The sequence below is a fragment of the Pan troglodytes genome, chromosome 1 (genome assembly GCF_028858775.2).
Source record: "Pan troglodytes isolate AG18354 chromosome 1, NHGRI_mPanTro3-v2.0_pri, whole genome shotgun sequence".
Taxonomy (NCBI): domain Eukaryota; kingdom Metazoa; phylum Chordata; class Mammalia; order Primates; family Hominidae; genus Pan; species Pan troglodytes.
Window position 1 is genome coordinate 22727429 of NC_072398.2, and position 19823 is coordinate 22747251.

Consider the following 19823-nt stretch of genomic DNA (forward strand, 5'->3'; position numbering starts at 1 on the left):
GCCCTCCACTAGAGGAAGTCACACAAAAAAGGTATAATCAAAGAGATAAGAGTAACCCACATGCTAAGTTAGAAAACTCAAAATTAGAGTGGCAGGTAGACCAGATAATCCAAGAGTAGATGCCTGGTTCTAATGCACGTTCTACCCATCACCCAACCACCAACCCCAGCCATTGCTGACTGTCTTCAGATGCATGTTAAGAATCACACTGTTTTCCCCCCATGATTGGTGGCAGTGCCACTCCCATGATGCTGGGCAGGGAACCCCATGAAGAATAAGAAACAATGAGATGGAAATAGGCCTGGGAGACAAAGCCACTCAGCCACTCCCTTCCCTGAGTCCTCCTTCAAGAAGTGCTTTGCTTGACCTCCAAGCATTTCATGAGGACCTACATCTTGAAACAGGGTAACCTAGCTCCTAAGTCCTCAGGGAAACTCACACAGAGAGATCTAGAACATCCTGGGCATGAGTTGTATTGGGCTCAGAAGGGAACCTAAAGGAGAAATAAACCACACAGTGGGCCCACCCAAGAGTGGGCCCAAGTAATTGGGTATCTCGCCAGACTCAAGACTTTCCTGAGTTTTCTTTCCCTTTAGCCCCAATCAATTCCCAAGCACTGAGGGACTTGTTCTCAGGATGTATCAGCCTCAGAGTTCAGCCATGGGCTGTCGCACCCAAGACCACCCGAGCCTTTTGGCCAAGCCTGACCTGTGAGTGAGGGTGCATCAGAGCTCACCACCCTTTCTGCCTTGAGCCTCAGAACCCCAGCGATTTGGGCCTAAGATGGTAATGTTTACTTTTTTCCCTTCTGAGTCAGGCCACAGGGCAATTCCTGGAAGGATTCCACTTGCACGTTCAACCCACATGACCTCTCAGAGCAGCCAAGGCAAAGGGGCAGTTCTCTCATGCCCTCTCGGCATGGCAGAGTCACTGGTTGTTGATTTGAGGTGGTTTCTTTGAGGTCCATGGACAACTTCTGGACTCCATGCTAAGTCAAAAAGAGGAATAACGAAGAAAATGAAGACTTCTCCAAAATAGCTCTGCAGCATTGGGATCTGCTCTGGCTGAAGCATTCAGATTCCTGATCAGCCCCAAAGGAAGCCTGCAAAGGCAGCCTGTTCAGATCCATGGGCCACTGAAGGGAATCGGGTGTGCACAATGACCCCGGCCTCCTGGAAAACTCACTTTAACTGAGTTAGTTCATCAAGCCTATGCTGATGGAGCAGAAAAACACCTCATACTCCCAAATGGCTGCAATAAACTTTTGTGTGCCCTTAGGGTTTTAATAGTAAGGATCTCTGGAAAAATCTCCTTTCGGGGCCTGGGCCTTGCAAATCAATGCCACCTTGTGCCCTGACTTTTTTCCTGTGGTCCCCAGATAGCCCCTGACTTACTTATGGCTGGTAGACCTTATGGAAGTGGTAAGAGAGAGGATGTGACTGGCGTAGAGTACAGTAGTTTGGATTTAGGTGCAATCACTATGTCTGAACCATATGAGTGTGTTTGGCTTTTTGCCAAATATTTTAACTTTTTATTTTAAAATAGTATCAAACTGGCAGAAAAGTTGCAAAAATAATGCAAAGAACTCTGGCCTATGCTTTACCCAGATTCCCAACTTTTAACATTTCACTCCATTTGTCTTGCCATTCTCTTTCTCTCCACATTCTTATTTGTTTCTTTCTGAACCATTTGTGAATAAGCTGCCGACATCATGGCTCTTTATTTCTTTATATTTCAATGTGTTTCCAAAGAACAAAGATATTCTCTTATATATTCATAGCACAGTTAAACTTAGGAAGCTAAATATTGATACAATATTTCATCTAATCTGCAATCTGTATTCTAATTTTTGTCAATTGTCTCAATAATGTCCTATTGTGATTCTCTTTTCTTCCAGTACAGGATGTAATTCAAGATTACGTTTTGTATATAGCTGTCATGTGTTTTAGACTCCCTTAATATTTTATGACAATGATGCTTTTGAAGAATACAGGCCAGGTACCTTGTAGAACACCCCTCAATTTGGGTTTGTCTGATGTTTCCCCATGAGCAGATCCAGTTTATGAACCCCTGGCTAGAAGACTACAAAAGTGATATTGTGTTCCTCTCAGGATATCATATCACGAGGTACATGATGTCTGTCCCTTGTTGATGATGTTAATTTTTAACAGCTTTATTGAGATACAATTTTCTTTTTTTTTTTTTTTTTTCAGAAGGAGTCTTGCTCTGTCGCCCAGGCTCGAGAGGGTGTGCAGTGGCACAATCTCGGCTCACTGCAACCTATGCCTCCTGGGTTCAAGTGATTCTCCTGCATCAGCCTCCCGAGTAACTGAGACTACAGGCATGCACCACCACACCTGGCTAATTTTTGTATTTTTAGTAGAGACAGGGTTTCATCAAGTTGGCCAGGCCAGTCTCAAACTCCTGACCTCAGGTGATCCACCCACCTCGGCCTCCCACTGTGCTAGGATTACAGAAGTGAGCCACTGCACCAGGCCAGAGATGCAATGTTCATATCACAAAATTCACCCACTGAATAATTCAGTGGCTTTTAGTATATTCACAGCTTTGTGGAACCATCACCACAATCAATTTTAGGACATTTAGAACATTTTCATCACCCCCAAAAGAAAGCTCATACCCATTAATGGTCACTCCCCACTTCCCCCCAACCTCACCCCCCACCCGACATACTGTCTCTACAGATTTGCCCACTGTGGAAATTTCATATCAGTGGAATCACACAATGCATGGCCTTTTGTGACTGAGTTCTTTCACCTAGCAATTTTTCAGGATTCAGATGATGTTAATTGCGTTCACTCAGTCAAGATGCTATCTGGTTCCTGCACTCTGTCATGTTCCCTGTGTAAGTTAGAAGGATTCCAAGGGTAGACACTTTACAATCATGCAAATAAATATCCTGCTCCTCATCCAACTTCCCCTTAGACTTAGATTTGATGGTTATTGACCAAACCAATCTTTATTAACAAGGTTTACTAAGATCGATCCCTTCCACCACTCCTCTGACACTCATCAGTGGTTAGCTTCACAACTGGAAAGTTCACAGGGTAATTAGAGTTGGTGGCCCCGCTCTCCTCAGTAACATCATAGCTGCTCCAACAAGTCCCCCACAGACCAGGCCATCTGTCCTAGCAACATCTCTCCTCTGCTCCAGTTCCTCCCTGAGTGGTCGGGGACCAAGGACTCCTCAGAGACACACACGCTGCAGGACAACACATCTGCCCTCATTCTGCATGCAGCCCTGAGAACTCTGAGCTAGGAAGGCCAAGAAGTGACAGGAAAGCCTGTGTCTCCTGGGGAAGGGTCCACTAGGTTAAAAGAACAAGGACCTGCTCTTGATTCCACCTTTCCTACCAGTAGTTAATATGCAAACATACCTTCACTTCAGCAAACACCTACTACAAAGGTGCTAGTTGCGATTGGAAATAGAAGATAAGTAAAGCACAGCCCCTACCCTCAAGGAGACGATTTCCCGTAGAAGGATTAAGACAACCAAAGAACCAGAATCTCAAGGAGAGCAAGAGGAACGTCCTACATGACCTGACCATTCTGAGGAAGGAAGAGCCGACCTCACTGGCATGGTCAGGAAAGGCTTTCGGAAGAGGGCATTTGAGTTGGGTCTTGAAGGCTGGTTAGGAGTTAGACAGTGATGATGGAGGAAGGTGTACCAGGCAGAGGGTATAGCAGGAGCAACGATGCTCCCAAATAAAGGCCTACATAAAGCGAGGGAAAGAATGGGTGAAGCTCGCTGGACCCTCGTGGGTCCAATGTGGAATGTGAACTTGGTTCAGTCGACAATGGGGAGCTCCTGAAGAATTTCAGGGGAGGAGAATCTAATGATCAGAGCTGAGACATGAATAGAAATGTGCTTAGTCTGCTAACAGAGAAAATCAAAATGGGAGCATTATACCACAGCCATTCTGAGATGTGACCCAGGGGACCCACTTCCATTTGATCTGCTGTCGGCGCTCCCTTCTGCAGCTTGGCCTAAGAGTGACACTTCTGAAACCAATGCAACATCCCCAACCAGGGCCACAACTTATCCATCCCAGAGAGAGTGATTCACTCCATCACACACATGCCCCACATTTCAACCTGTGCCACTGGCTCTGTGCTATTCCATTTTCATTGAGAATGTTTTCTGCTTGGTGACATGCTTCTTTTTCAAATGAAACAGAAAATAGAAGATGACAATCACCGAAACAACGTTCCATAGCCTGGAGGCTGCTCGCGTCTTGCCAACCAGCAACACTGATGTGAGCTTTGTCTTCTGAGACGTGGATTCCTGCACTGGCAGAACTTGGAGACAGCAACGGCAAAAAGGTTCCCAAACGATCACCCTTCCCCAAGAGCACCTGGATTAAGGTGTTCCTGTCACATTAAACTTCCAAGGTTCTGGAAGAACAGTGGTCAAGTAGTGAGGTTGGAAGCCAGGGCTGAGGAAGGAGCAAAAGGCTATAGCCAATTTCCTAAAAGCCACTGAATCATATACTTTGTGTGTTTTTTTGTCTTGTTTGTTTGTTTTGAGACAGAGTCTCACTCTGTCACCTAGGCTGGAGTGTGGTGGCGTGATCTCAGCTCACTGCAACCTCCACCTCCCAGGTTCAAGCGATTCTCCTGCCTCTGCCTCCCAAGTAGCTGGGATTACAGGCGCCCGCCATCATACCTGGCTAATTTTTTTTTTTTTTTGAGACGGAGTCTTGCTCTGTTGCCCAGGCTGGACTGCAGTGGTGCAATCTCGGCTCACTGCAAGCTCCGCCCCGCCGGGTTCACGCCATTCTCCTGCCTCAGCCTCCCAAGTAGCTGGGACTACAGGCACCCGCCACTGTGCCCGGCTAATTTTTTGTATTTTTAGTAGAGACGGGGTTTCACCATGTTAGCCAGGATGGTCTCGATCTCCTGACCTCGTGATCCTCCCACCTTGGCCTCCCAAAGTGCTAGGATTACAGGTGTGAGCCATCACGTCCGGGCTGAATCATACACTTTGAAAGAGTGACTTGTGTAGTATGTAAACACATCTCAATAACATTGTTCCGGAGGGACAAGGGTGGAGCAGTGAGGAGAGGGTCCTGGTGGCAGGCATTGATTGATGTGGTCACTGACAGGTCATGTGGCTGTGCAGTTGTCCTCCGCAGTCCTCACCAGGTCTTCATTAACAGCGGTGTGTTCAGTTAACTGGACAAATATGAATTAACCCTCCAGGACAAGCCAGGCACTGTGACAGGCAGGGAGGCCCCGAAGCCAGGGTAACTGATGGTGAAATTGTGGGTCAGAGCCTTCGACGTGGTAGGAGGCCTCCTTTCTTCCCTTGTCTGTAAATTGAAGGGGTTGCAGCCGCCCTAAAGTTCTTTGGCCCTTGGAAAGTTGAACCATTTTCATTGTTGAGGTTTCAAGGCAGGCTCTTCTCCACAAACAGCAAATTGCTCTTGGCCTCAGGGTCAAACTTCTCACACAACAGAGACCAGAGCTGGACTGAGTGCTCTGCTCAACAGGGGGCTCTGGCCATGGCCCCTACAAATTCCAGGTTCAAGGGCAGTCCTGGCCTTATCTCATTTTACTATTTTCAAGAAAAGTTACTTCATCAATGTAATTTATGGTCTGTCATAAAATAAATGCATGGTGAATCCCCGTGTCCTACCTTTTGATTAGGAAAATATGGTCTCCTTCCCATTGCCTCCGCTTTCCCCTAGGAATGTCATTTCTAGTATGTGCTGGGCCTGGGCCAATGAAACCCAGCACCCAGTTCTCACTGGGAAGTTCCCATGCCGAAGACACACCTGCTACCCTACCCTGCCCCAGATTGTGGGGCTTCAAGTGTGCTATAAACCACCACCAAGTATGTGCCTCAAAGGTATATGGACACAGAGATTTTCAAACCCAGACCTAGAAATTAATGATGCTCTAATTTTTATTGTAAAATAACTATAGGTAAAGTCTATGGAACATTTGTGCACACAAACACACAGGTGCACATCCACCCACCCACACACACATTCAGTCAACACTTTGATGTTCCCCACAGCCTTTTACCAAACTGTAAAGTTAGCCTCAGAGACGCATCCCTCACGCGGGCCCAGGGTTTGGGGAGTACAGTGGAGAAAGCTTCCAGTTGGTGTGTTGAACTAAGCCCTGGAGAACGTGTGCCCTTCCCCTTCAAGCCAGCACGTCACGTGTGGGAGGTCTGGTTGGGTGCCCAGTGGGAATTCCTAGGTCTCAGCTGCATGGAATTGAGCTACTGAAAAAAGGTGGAAGTGCTTGTTAGTCACCCTGTCCACCCCCAGTTGCCACTCAGAGAAATACCCCAGGAATGATCCTGGGAACAAAGGGGATTTTGCTAATGATTTTTGTGTGTTGATTTTGTATCGCACAACTTAATTGTATTATACTCTAACATATTCTAACAGTTTTTTGGTGGAGTCTGTAAGGTTTTCTATATATAGGATTATGTCATCAGCAATGACAATTTCACTTCTTCCTTTCCTATTTGGATGCCTTTTCTTTCCTTCTCTTGCCCAATTGCTCTGGCAACGACTTCCATTATGTTGAATAGAAGTGGCAAAAGTGGGCATCCTTGTCCTGTTCCAGATCTTAGAGGAAAGGCTTTCAACTTTTCACGTTGAGTATAATGTTAGCTGTGGGCTTCTCATATATGGCCTTTATTGTGTTGAGGTACGACGTTTCTACACCTAACTTTGGTGAGATTTTTTATCATGAAAGGATGTTGAATTTTGTCAAATGCTTTTTCAGAATCTAATGAGATGATCATATGGTTTTTGTCCTTTATTCTGTTAATGTGATGTATCACATTTATTGATTTGCATATGTTTAACCATTCTGGCATCCTAGGGATAAATCTTAATCATGGTGGATGATCCTTTTAATGCACTGTGGAATTTGGTTCACCAGTATTTTGTTGAGGATTTTTGCATCTATGTTCATTAGGGATATGGGCCTATAATTTTCTCTTCTTGGACATGTCAGAATGGCTTTTATTAAAAAGATGAAAGATAACAAGTGTTGGTGAGGATGTGGAGAAAAGGGGAACCCTTGTACACTGTTGGTGAGAATGCGAATTATAGGACCATTATGAAAAATAGTATGGAGATGCCTCAAAAAGCTAAAAATAGAATGACCATATGACCCACAATCCTACTTCTGGGTATTTACCCAAAAAATTTGAAATGTGTTTATCCAAGAAATGTCTGCACCCCATGTTTACTATAGCACTATTCACAATAGTTAAGTTATGGAATCAACCTAAGTGTCCATCAGCAGATGAATGGATAAAGAAAAGAGGGTATATATGCCTTAAAAGGCGGTATATATATATTCAGCCTTAAAAAAGGGAAGTCTATCATTTGCAACAACATGAATGGAACTGAAAAACATTATTGCTAAGTGAAATAAGTCAGGCACAGAAAGACAAATACTGCACGTTCTCACATGTGGAATCTAAAAGAATCAAAGTCATAGAAGAACAGAGTCGAATGGTAGTTGCCAGGCACTGAGGTGGGCGAGGGAAATGGAGAGATGGTGGTCAAAAGGTACAAAATCACGGGAGAAGTATGATTTTTTCCCTTTTTTGAGTTCTATTGCACAGTGTGGTACATATAGTTAATAATAGAGTATCGTACATTTCAAAGTTGCTAAGGGAGTAAACTTCAAATGTCCTCACCACAAAAAGTGTTAAGTATTTGAGATGATGGATACATTAACTAGCTTGATGTAATTATTCCACATTGTATTCATAAATTATAGCATCACTTTGTACCCCACAAATTTATATAATTAGAAATTGTCAATTTACAATTTAAAAGTGCAAAGGGGATTTTGCTAATATTAATTGGTAACAATAACCTGTTCTGACTGTGGAGTGCTTTACAGTTAACAGGGCATCATGACTTCGTCAGATGCCCAAGCAGAGATTATTGTTTTCATTTTATAAGTGAGAAAACTGAGGCTCAGAGAGGCTAAGTGACCTGCTCAAGGTTCCATGCTACTGAGGAGCCAGAATTAGGTCTGAAGCCTCCTGGCTTCTAGTTCATCTCCCTTTTCATGATGCTTTGTGGCATCATGAACCTAATGTTGAACTCGAAATGGCACTTAATTTAGACCATCCAGGTCATTCTGTTTAGCCTGTTGCTCATCTCCCAGATGGCCAAGTTTGCCAGGAAAGCATTGCCTAACCACTGCAGACTGGATGAAATGGGCCCCGGTGGCCCATCCTTTCCTCCATTAAAGCACACACTACTGTCTGTATTCATTAGTGCCTGCCTTCCCATTAGACTGTCAGCTTCTTGAGGGCAGGGACCACATCTTCTTTGACTTTGTGCCTCAGCTCTTAGCATAGACCTGGCACACAGTAGGAGCATGTTAAGAGTGAAATGCTGCTGAAGGCACTCAGAAGTAAGCCCTCCTCTGCTTAGCAAGCTATCTACACTTTATTGAGACACAAACTTCCTCTGTATCATCTGTTAACTGACCACTCCCATGGCAGCTGGGTCCCTTGCCATTTCTCAGAAGGAATTCGGATGCTGTTAACACATCCACTTGAAATTACCCTTGAAATGGGACAGGTCCAAATTGAGATGTGCTATAAGTGTAAAATATACACCAGATTTGAAAACTTAGTGTGCAAAAAAGAAAATATATCTTATGAATAATGTTTATATTGATTATATGTTGATAATATTTTGAATATATCGGGTTAAATGAAACATTATTAAGGTTAACTTTATCGATTCCTTTTTACTTTTTATGATATAGGTATGTACTAGAAAAATTTTAAATTCCCTATGTGACTTATATTATATTTCTGTTGGAAAGTTCTGGCTTAGGTCCTTACAGGTCATTATAAGGACTCGAGCTTTTACTCTGAGTGACATGGGAGCCATTAGAAAGTTTTGAGCTCAAAAGTGACACAATCCGACTCGCTCGTGTTTAAAAAGTAGCACTCTGGTTGCCATGTTGTGGACAGACTCTAAGGGACATGAGTACAGACAAGCAGACCATGTAGGAAGCTACTGCAGTAATACAGGAGAACGTGGAGGCTTGAATCAGAGAGTGGTAAGAAGTGGTCAGATACTGATCAGGCTTGGAAGGCAGACCAAGAGGACTTCCTAACAGATTGGGCATGGGGTTAAAAAGAAAAGAGTCAAAGTTGAGTCTCAGTTTTTGGCCTGAGCCACTGGGAGGCCGCCATTTGCTGAGATGGGGAAAGAGGAGGGAGAAGCAGGTCTGGGGAAGAAGACCAGGAGTTTGGTTTTGGATGCGTTATGTCTAGGATGCCTTTTGGTTTCCAAGTGGAGACACTGAGAAGGCAGTTGGATATATGACTCAGGAGTTCAGGGAAGAGGCCTGAGCTGGGGATCTAAATTGGGGAGTCATCATCATAAAAATGCAATTGAAAGCCCAGAGGCTAGGCAAGATCACTGCGGGAGTGAATACAGGCAGAAAAGAGAAGATCAGGGTCAAGAAGACCAAGTGCCCTGGGGAGCTCTAAAGTTTAGAGGTTGTCAAGAGAGGCAAAGGAAGCAAAGAGCCTTGAGGTAAAAAGAAAACTAGGAGGGAGTAGTGCTGTAGAAGCCAAGTAAAGAAAGCATTTCAGGAGGGGGAGTGAGCCCCTATGGCCGGTGCTGCTGATAGGTCCAGGATGAGGAAGACAGAGAACCAGCCACTGGATTTAGCAACCTGGAGGAGACTGGCGACCCTGACAAGTGCAGTGTAAGTGAGTGATGGAGGCAAAAACATGATTAAAGTGAGTTCACAAGAAAATGAGAGAGGAGGGATTGGAGATAGCAAATACAGACAGCTCTTTCAGGGAATTTTGCTGTGAAAGGGAGCAAAGAAATGGGCACAGGTCAGAGGGGATAATGGATCAGGAGAGGCTATTTTTAGAAGATAGACAATTTCAGCATGGATGTGTGCTGCTGGGAATAAGCCAGTAGACAGGAAAATTGATGATGCCAGAAAGACTGGGAATTCTGATGCTTCCCCAGTCTCCAAAGAGTATGCTTATATTGCTTTTTCATGTTTTATCAAATTTAGACATTACCTATCCACTTTCTGCTGTAATACACACAAGCCAGCTTGCTTATATCACCCCTCAATGCACTTTTACTCTTGTTCCCACATGATTCCAGCAGATCACTCTCATCCCACTGTCCCAACACATCAACTATTTCAGTTCATCTATTGGTCACCTTGGTGCCTTTTATTTCTTGGTCTATTAACTACAGACAGCATCTCTTGACTCCCGTTTTATATGATTGGGGTATTCACGCCTCTACCCTACCATCTGCTGTTAGTCAGCTTTGCATAGGTCATGCTGGGACAATAACGAGACCAACAACCACAAAATCTCAGCAACTCAGGCTTATTTCTGATTCACATGCCATGCCATGGCCTGCTTCTGATGCGCTGTTTATTCTGGGAACTAGTTGAAGGGCATCCCCCATCTGAGACCTGCCATTTTCATGAGAGAGGGAAAAGAACAATGTCAGAACTTCACACCACCTCTTAACGTGTCTGTTCGGCATGGAATATGTCATTTCCACTCACATTCAATTGGCCAAAGCGAGTCACATGGCCAAACCGGGTATCAGTGGACAGGGGAGGAAGTATTCTCCTACAAGGGCAGGCAAGCCATATGGCATCGGGTGGGGGTGTGAAATCCTCTTTCAGGGAGAACAGTGAATAATTGGGAACAATAATTTAATCTATCACAGTTCCTCTTCTCTCTTCTTCTACTTTCCAACTTCTTTTATGTTGTCAAGCCAGAAACTCTTTACATACTCCTTTATAGCTATTCTTAAGTAGTCTTCAGTGCTTTGTTGTTGATTTTAGAAGTTGAAAGCCACTAAGCAGCATTTACATTATTATGACTAAGCAAATATTCTTTACTGCAGAGCCAAACAGTCCATATCATGCACCACTGTTCCAATGACAGACCCTATGCGCTTAGAGCCTTTCTTACATTCCACCACATGCTCAAAATCAGGCCACATTTTGGACTGCTTCATATTTAGGCTATCCCTTTCATAAGAAATGTTTTGTTTTTCCAGAAGTTTCTGATTATGTTTCTTTTTTCTTGTTGATAGAAGAAACATTTGCCTTCTATATCATATCCCTAATAACCTCCAAATTTCTTCCCACTCCATTTATTGTTTGGACTCTTTTATTCTTTTTGAAGCCTGCTGACCTTCTGACCTGATTGGGCAAGCTGCTTCAATTTTGGATCTTAATGCTTTTGCATGGCTCTTTGTCTTTACTGCAATTACTAATTGCCTTCTGTTTTGTTTGGGTGGTTTTTTTGGCTTGCTTTCTGCTTTTCATTACAACCTTAATTTTTTGCAGTGTCCTAATAATACTCTCTACTCTCTAGAATGTCCTTCTCTCATGTCACCTTCAGAGACCTCTTTCCTTCCACTCTAATGAAAAGTAACTACTCTCTCGTTCTGTTGAACAATTTCATCCCGGGGTTGCTTTTCATGGCTACTCTGTATAGGATTCACTGTTTCCTGAATCTCATATCTCCTTTCTTGGTTTACTCCCTTACTTTGTTGAAAAACATCTTCAGGAACTTCCTTCAAAAGGTTTAGTAGGCTGTAAACTTCCTTGGTCCTTGCATCCTCAGGCCAACTTCACTTTTATATTGAATAAAGGCTTTGGACCAGATGATCTCTAATGCCTATTCCAGGAGCATAATTCTAGTCTATATGTATTTGTGGATAACATACTCTTTCAAGAAGACATTTAAAATAGTTGCTGCTCCCCAGGAGTTTAAGATCTACTTAGAGAGACAAAGAATAAAGTCTCAAAACAGCAACAAAAAAATCTATGATACGAAAGATGCCAGGAGGTAGGACATGATTAATCATCAGTTTGAGCCTTGGGTCTAGAGGAAAGAGAGAGAGAAGAAGCAGAGCCAGCCTGTGGTGCTTTTATTGAGCAAGCAAGACTTTAGCAGCATCAAAGAGTAGGCAGTGTGTTAGGGATAAATTGTCCCTATCTGATGTCCTGAGTCCAGTGGAGTGGTTAAAGGTCAATGGAGGTCCTCCTCCCTTCGACTTTCCCTGTCACTGAGATATCAACATTTTCGTTTCACCAAATCAAGATAGATATAATTTTTAAATATAAAAGTATAATTATACCCTTGACCACTAGACAAACTCTCTGGCCATGTTGGGGCATAACAATGAACTTTCATTACAGGTATGAATAATCGTGTATATACTTATAAACACCCTAATTGTTGGAACATGAAGGTACCAACGGTGGTCTTTATTAGTAGAGTTTCACTGAATAGGACTAGAGGTGACTCTCTTTACTAATGTCCATTTGTAAAAATTGTTTTTCATTGTTTCAGTGAGGAGTTGGAGTGATCATAAATCACTTCTCCTTTCCAGCCACTCCCTAGGAGACAGCACATCCCACTCATGATATGAGTGTTATCCCGAGAGCACTGTTGCTTGGGTGGAGAAGGCACTGGGGAATTTTAAGGATGGGGCTTCTCCACAGCTGGTCCTGCAGACTGGATGGACCTGAGACACCTACATCAGAGGGAAAAAATAAAAATAAAAAACGAGCCTTCATTCAGCAAAAACTGCCCTCTCATCCAATCTGCAATCCAGGAGAGGACTTGCAGGGAAGGAAGTTTCCAGAAAAAAAGAAAAGATCTTTGGGCCAGTGGTCTGAGCAGTTTCCAGAATGGGAGTTTAGTGAGGATGGCAAGTGCTGAGGACACGTGATAGATTTTCTCAGCAAGTTCTAACCTAACACTACTCCCTCAGGGAGGCTTTCTCTGAGCCCCCTTCCTTCGCCCCCAGGAAGAATTTCGGCTACAACACTCTGTTCCTGCTGCCATCCTAGCACTTATCAAATTCAGACAAAGTTGGCCTCAATTTTCCTCAACAGTCTATGACATCCTGACTGATTTATTCATCATCACAACCCCAGTCAATGCCTGGCATGTGGTAGGTGCCTGTGTTGGTCAAATGAATGAGTGAATTGAAAGAAGCTGCATTTCATCAAAGAGCAGAATCAGCCATGAATATTCAGTTGTCCCAGGAGCTTCAGATAAGCCAGGAGGCCTTGGAGAAGTGGATCTGGGCCAAGTGGTGGATTTCCAAGAGCTGGGGCCATTTAAACCACTCCTGGGGAAGGGGGGCAATAAAACCACCTGCAAGATTGGTCTGAGCTGCTTTGTTGCCTGGGACTCCACCGCAGGTGGAGAGGGGAGCAGAGGGATCAAAAGCACTCAAGGAGCCTTTGCTTCTGAGTGGTCCAGAGGGCAGTGCTGCCCTGGCTGCAGCGACCCCCACCCAGAGATGGGACCAGTGCTCAGCTCTGCAGAAGAGCAAGATGGACCCACCATCCCCAGAGAGCTTCCTATGCACCAGACCCTGGGCTTTATGTAATCACGTTTCATCCTCTCAGCAACGCCAAGAGACAGGTGTGCCTGACTTACAGATGAGAACCACCACCAAGGATCAGGAATCCCTCATTCCGTGTGGAGAGGAGCAGGAGCCTGTGCACCCAGTAAACTGTACAATAGCAACCAAAGCAAAATTAAAAAAAAAAAAGCCAGAATTATGTCACTGAAAATTCAGAAATCTGTGCACCTACAGCTCACCTGTTTTATTACTTTTGTGGTTTGCATATCTTCCCTTTATTTTCTCCTGGTTTCTTATAATGGTTTGTTTTGTTTGTTTGTTTATTTGTTTGTTTCACAAAAATCCCATAGGATTCTGATCTCACAAAGGGAAAAGCTGGATCCCCAGGGCAAGGAGCCAGGGGTCAGCGGAATGGACGATGCCCTGCAGCCGATGCTGTCAATGCAGCAGGGCTAAGGCTGGGAAAGCCACCTAGTGAAGGGAGACCAGGGAGGGTACACACAGGTACATGCGTGGGCAGCTGCTGTCTCCTGGGGCTGGTCTCCCACAAGGTGGTTTCCTCGTGCAGCAGTGACTTGGTGCAGCCCCTCTCACCTGGCGCCAATGCATTTGTTTCCTCAAAAGACCATAGGGTGGCATTTACCTCACCACTTAAAAAAAAAAAAAAAAAAAAAGGTGGATCAAGATGCATACTGGCTCAGGAGGATCTTCATATCCGCCAGAGGGAGGGGCAGGCAGTCTCTTTTTACTCCAGCAGGTGAGAATTTCTGATAAAACTAGATTAACACCAGCTGGCCTCCTTGCAGTGTCTAAATGTGCAAAGAGAGCTGATCTGATGACACCAGCCAGGGGGACAGGCTGCTGGAGGCACCCCAGAAGAGAGAAGCCCAACTAAAGGCCACCTAACTTACTGCTCAGATAGGCTGCTCTGGCCGCAGCAGCCCCTTAGGGTAGAAAGACAAGTAAGCTCGGAGGGGAAAGTGAACGGGTCCTGCGTGGGTGGCTGTGGCCTTGGCTATCACCGCAGCAGAGGCCCCTGCTAAGCAGGCGAAGAGCGATGAGACCGTGAGAAAGGCCAAAGTCAAACTGAAAACCCCTTCCAGCTGGCCTCTGCTCTTGGGAACTTGGAACCATACGTTGGCAACAGGCTCGCCGACAGGGGCACGCTTTCTCCCGGAGAGGGCACTGGGGCGCCTGGCTCTTCGGGCGGGCACGGGAGAGGGGGGCACCTCCCAGCACGCAGGAGCAGCCAGTGCCAAGCTGGAGGAGGGGAGGGGCGTGCAGGCAGAGACCTGGGGGTGGAGTTAAGGGAGGGAGGGTCAGGAAAACTTCTCATTCCCTGCCTCCATTCACCCTCCCGCACCATCTCTGTAAGGGGCCTCTGCTTTAAAACGTGGGACATAGATGCCACCAGAACCCCTGCCGGCTGCCGGAGTCCTGCACAGAATTACATCGGCGCACTCTCTACTTCTCAGGAACAGAAGGGATCCGAGGGAGCTATGGGTTCATCTCTGGCCACATGCATCCAAACTAATAAAATCATCCCCCATCCCCCTGGCGCCCTGCGGGGTGCTGGCGGAAGTGCAGGTACCCCTGAATGAGGCGGAGGAGACTCTGGCTAGAGTTCTCGTCCCCACACGGTCCGCACTCCGCGAACCAAAGGGGGCTGCAGGTATATCTAGCCCGGCTCGTCCCCTTTCCCCGGCTCAGCTGACTTCGACGCCCGGGAGTTTGATCCTCGCCGCCGAGGCCCTAGAGCTCATTCTGACCCGACCCCATTCCTCTCAGGGAAGTGGGCTCGCGGACGGATGCACACGACGGAGAGAAGGAGCAGAAATCGGGGCGCCGGGACGGGAGCCCTACTCCGAAGCCGGCAGAGCCATTCCGGCCGCCGCTGCGGGCTCCAACATTGGCCGCAAAGTTTCCGGCTCTTTGGGGCCCCGCCTGCGGGTCGGAGACCCCAGCGCAGCCTCTCCCCTCTGGGGTGCACACTCCACGCGCTTCTGCCACCTGCCAGGGGACGCCAGGAGCGGGCGGTCGCGCGTGGTCGCAGCACTTGGAGCGCGCGGCCCCGCCAGGAGGTCTCCGGCCGCGCCCTTCTCTCCCCCCACGCCCTCCCGCGGCGGGGTCGGGGTCGCAAGGGTCGCGGCAGCCGTGTCTTACCCAGTCCCGGCACGAAAGTGTTGAGGAAGAGGCAGATGACGGCCACGGGGAAGGGCATGTAGGGGATGGCGGCGCGCAGGGGGCCCTTCTTCTCGCGGACCTGCACCACCACCCCGCTGGACGAGGACGCCCCCCGGGGGTCCGCCGCCGCCACCGCTGCCGCCGCCGCCGCCGTCTCGGCGTCTTTGTGCGAGGGCTCCATGGCCGGGCGCGCTCTCAGGCAGCCGGGCAGCACGGCCGGAGCTGGCGCCCAGCGTACGGGAGCAGGAGACTGTCGGCTGCGGGCTCCGGGCTCCGCGCCGAGCTCAGGCGGCCGCCGTGCTCCGTGCGCCGCGCGGCTCGCGGAGACTCCCGCCCTCCGGCGTCCCCACACGCCCGGCGGAGGGGCGGGGAGGGCGGCGCGACACCCGGTGACAGCGCTCTGACGCCCCTCCTCGCCAGGCCCCTTCCCCGCCCCCTCCCCCCAACCAAAACCACCGCTCACAAGGAATGGAAAATCAGGGAGAAGGGAAAGCAGTGGAAGAGGACCGCAAAGGGGGCTGTTTGCCCAGGTGCTGGAAGGGGTGGACACACCTCGCCCTCCCAAACAGGTGAACTAGGAACCTTGACCACGAAGCCCTGCGAACTGGGAGTGTGTGCTTGGCTGACACCGTCGGGAAAGCCTCGAGGCTGAGTCCCCTGATCTAGAGCAAGCCTTTGGCCAGGGACATGGGGACAAGGGACGGACCGCGCGGCGCCTGACACCTAGTCGGCCTTCAGTGCATTGTGATTTAAATGATTTTGTTTGGGGCGAGCGCAGTGGCTCCCGTCTGTATTCCCAGCACTTTGGGAGGCCAAGGTGGGAGAATTGCTTGTGCCCAGGAGTTCGAAACCAGCCTGGGCAACGTAGCGAGACCCGCCCCCCCGCCCCCCCCCAGCTCTATTTTGTAAAAAAAAAAAAAAAAATTCACTTAAAAAAAAATATATGAGTGAATTTGTTTCAAGTGTCAGAGAAAAAGCAATCCAGAGATCGGATCGATAATAGAGGAAACAGATTTGCAAACACCAGGCCAGGTCTCCGCAAGACTAGTTAAAAGATGGGACACTTCCCTACACACACGCACCAAAAGCAGAAAGAAATGCGCCTGTTGCAGGCTTGTTGGGCAGCGTTCACCATCCCCTTAACTATACTGGAGGAAACCTGAGCCTTCTGTGAGCCCGACGTGGTGGTTAAAGAGCCAGTGAGGACACAGCGCCGTCTGGCGTTAATAATGGGGCAGTTGGTAGAAGCAACAGCCGGCAGCTTGAGGTCCTGTTTTGAATTCGATTTTCTGAATAAGGCTGCTTCGCCTCCGCACCTGGAAAAAGTAAACGGATGAAAGTTACCGCCTCTAACGTTAGGGAGGGGTTAAAGGCTTCGGAATTATCCAGACAGTCAGCAAATCGTCTGAATAATTGGAAGGGTGCAATAGCCTCCCTTCAGGAATAATAGTGATTATTATTATAAACAACCCAGGGTCTCAGAAGAGGCTAAAAGAACATGGGTTATTGTATACTTATACTTATTGTATAAGTCTCTGAATAAAATAATTTTAAAAGCAAATGGCCAGGGGTTAGTGATACTGGTGGACACACACATGCATGTATACACATACACAGATACACACACACACGAGTCATTAGCTTAGGTTTGGCAGTCAGAAGAACAGGGTTAAAAATTTTAGTCTTTGTTCAGCCACTAAAACCTGTATGGCTTAGAAGAACTCGCTTAGCCTTTTCTGGCCTGGAGTTACTATGTTTGTTAAAATCATAGCAAGCTTCCATTTAATACACACTTATTGAAGGCCTACTAAGACTTAGATTCCAGGGAGAGAGAAATGAGTAAAATCCAGCCTCTGCCTTCAAGAATCTAAGAAATGAGCTGAGAGATACTGACATCTACAAAGATAGACTTACAGAAACAGTGAGGAATGTTGCAGCTGTGATGTGCTGGAGGTGCTGCGACAACATGGACCTATCTGTGAAGCCAGCTAGCGTGGGGGAGGCCTCGGGGAGGTGTCCCAAAGAAGGCGATACTCAAAGGGACTTGAGCAATGACTACAGTTAACTATTTGCAGATTTGTTTTATTTTCAACAAACACTTATTTATCCAAGCACTCTCTGCCAGGCATCATTCTAAAAACCCTTTACACATTTTAACTCTTTTAATCCTTACCATAACTCTACAAAGTAAGGATTATTTATTACCCCATTTTACAGATGGGGCAATTGAAGCACAGAGAAGTTAAACAGGCTGCACAAAGTCCCCCACTAATCAGTGGTAGAGCTGGCAGCTGAATGCAGGCAATCTGGCTCCAGAATCAATTCTATATAACCAGTATTTTATTCAGAGACCTAGAAAATAACCCACATTCTGTGAATATTCTTTTGCAGAGCACTTGAACTGTCTTAGGGCCAGTCAATCATTCCTCCTGGAGAAAAAGGATTTCAGGGATGTCAGTGGATTTGCATCCCCCAGTTTTCCAGATGATTTGCTGAATATCTTGGATGTCAGAAAGACATCCAGGCAGAGCAACAAAATATACAAAGGCATGGGAGCCCAGGGAAGTAGGGATGATTCCAGGAATTGCAGTGTGGCTGGCACTAGGGCTTGTGTGGGCAGAGACAGGAGATGGATCTGGTGGGGTGGACAGGCATCTAGTACTGAATGGCAAAGGAATTTGGACTTCATCTTGGTGGTGGTGATGCAGAATCACTGGAACATTTTAAGCAGGGGTGTGGCATAACTGTTCCAGTTACTATCACTGTGTCACAGATTACCCCCAAATTTAGCAGCTTAACACAACCATTTTTTTCTGATCACAAATTCTGTGGTCAGGAGCTTGGACAGAGCACACCAAGATAATTCTTCTTTGCTCCTTGTATCTGGAGCCTCAGCTCGGGAGACTGAAATGGCTGATAGCTGGAACAGCTGGGGCTAGAGGATCCACTTCTGAGAAGATTCTCAGGAATCTCAGCCTGCCTGGACTGGGGTAACTTGAAAGCTGGGTCAACTAGGATGGGTCAGCAAAGCGTCTACACATGGCCTCTCCACGTGACTTGGACTTTTCACACTATGACAGCTGGCTTCTGAGAGGGAATTTCCTGAGAGGAGGCCCCCAGAGAATGAACATTGCAGGACCGGTGGAAGCTGTGTGGACTTGGACTTTTCTGCCCTAACTTTGGAAGTCACGCAGTGTCACTTCTGCAGGGCTTTACTGGTTGATGCAGCCACAAGCCTGCCCAGATTTCATGGGGGACACCCCGCCTCTCTATGGAGGGGTGTCAAAGACTTGGGCCTAGGCTTTAAAACCACCACCATTATGAGATATATTTGTTCACAGTGTGGAAGATGGGCTGGAGGGGATAAAATCAGGTCACATCCTTATGTAGAGGCTGAGGGGGAGGAGGACTCTTCCTGACTGAAAAGGACTGAGAATGGGGGAGGGACAGTTCCCAAATGAAAACTGGGTATTAATAGCAGACAAGGAGGAAATGAGTTTGAAGGGTCTGAACACATCCGAGAGGTAGCGGGGACTCATTGATAAATGGCCAGCATAGATAATTGTCTTGATAAAAGTTGGATATTGAGTCAAATCGAGAATCAAGGAAGCCATTGGGGCTGCAGATTTGGGAGCCATCAGCGCACAAATGGTAGTTAGAGCCCTGTATGCAGATATGGAATTTAGAAAGTCATAGAGGCTGGGCGCAGTGGCTCATGCCTGTAATCCCAACACTGGGAGGCTGAGGCAAGAGGATCACTTGAGCCCAGGAGTTCAAGACCAGCCTGGGCAACATGGCAAAACTCCATCTGTACGAAAAATACAAAAATTAGCTGGGCGTGGTGGTGCACACTTCTAGTCCCAGCTACTCAGGAGGCTGAGGTGGGAGGATCACCTGAGCATGGGGAGGTCGAAGCTGCAGTGAGCCGTGTCGCACCACTGCACTTCAGCCTAGGCAACAGAGTGAGACTCTGTCTCAAAAAAAAAAAAAAGTTACAGAATTTCTGTAATTAAGCAGAAAGGAAAAAGGAGGGAAATGAGGTTTACATGGAGAAACACTACTAACAGTGTTTCATGGAAGCCAAAACAGGAAGATTTTAAGGAGGATGCAGTCAGCAGTGTCAAATTCACTGAAGGATAAGGTAAAACCCCAAAAGTGCCCTTAGATTTGGCAGTTGGGAGATTTAACTCTCTGAGATCCTAGCTAAAATGTCTCACATGCTAT

General features: G+C 46.8%; 1 protein-coding gene across 1 annotated transcript in view; it reads right to left on the reverse strand.

Moving 5' to 3' along the window:
* Positions 1 to 15961, reverse strand: part of STUM (stum, mechanosensory transduction mediator homolog) — a 60865-nt gene extending 44904 nt beyond the window's left edge. Inside the window, exon 1 of the mRNA XM_009441577.4 lies at positions 15579 to 15961. Within this exon, the coding sequence (XP_009439852.1) occupies positions 15579 to 15780 (202 nt within the window). The 5' untranslated portion in view covers positions 15781 to 15961. The remainder of the gene's footprint in view (positions 1 to 15578) is intronic.
* Positions 15962 to 19823: the final 3862 nt, after the last annotated feature.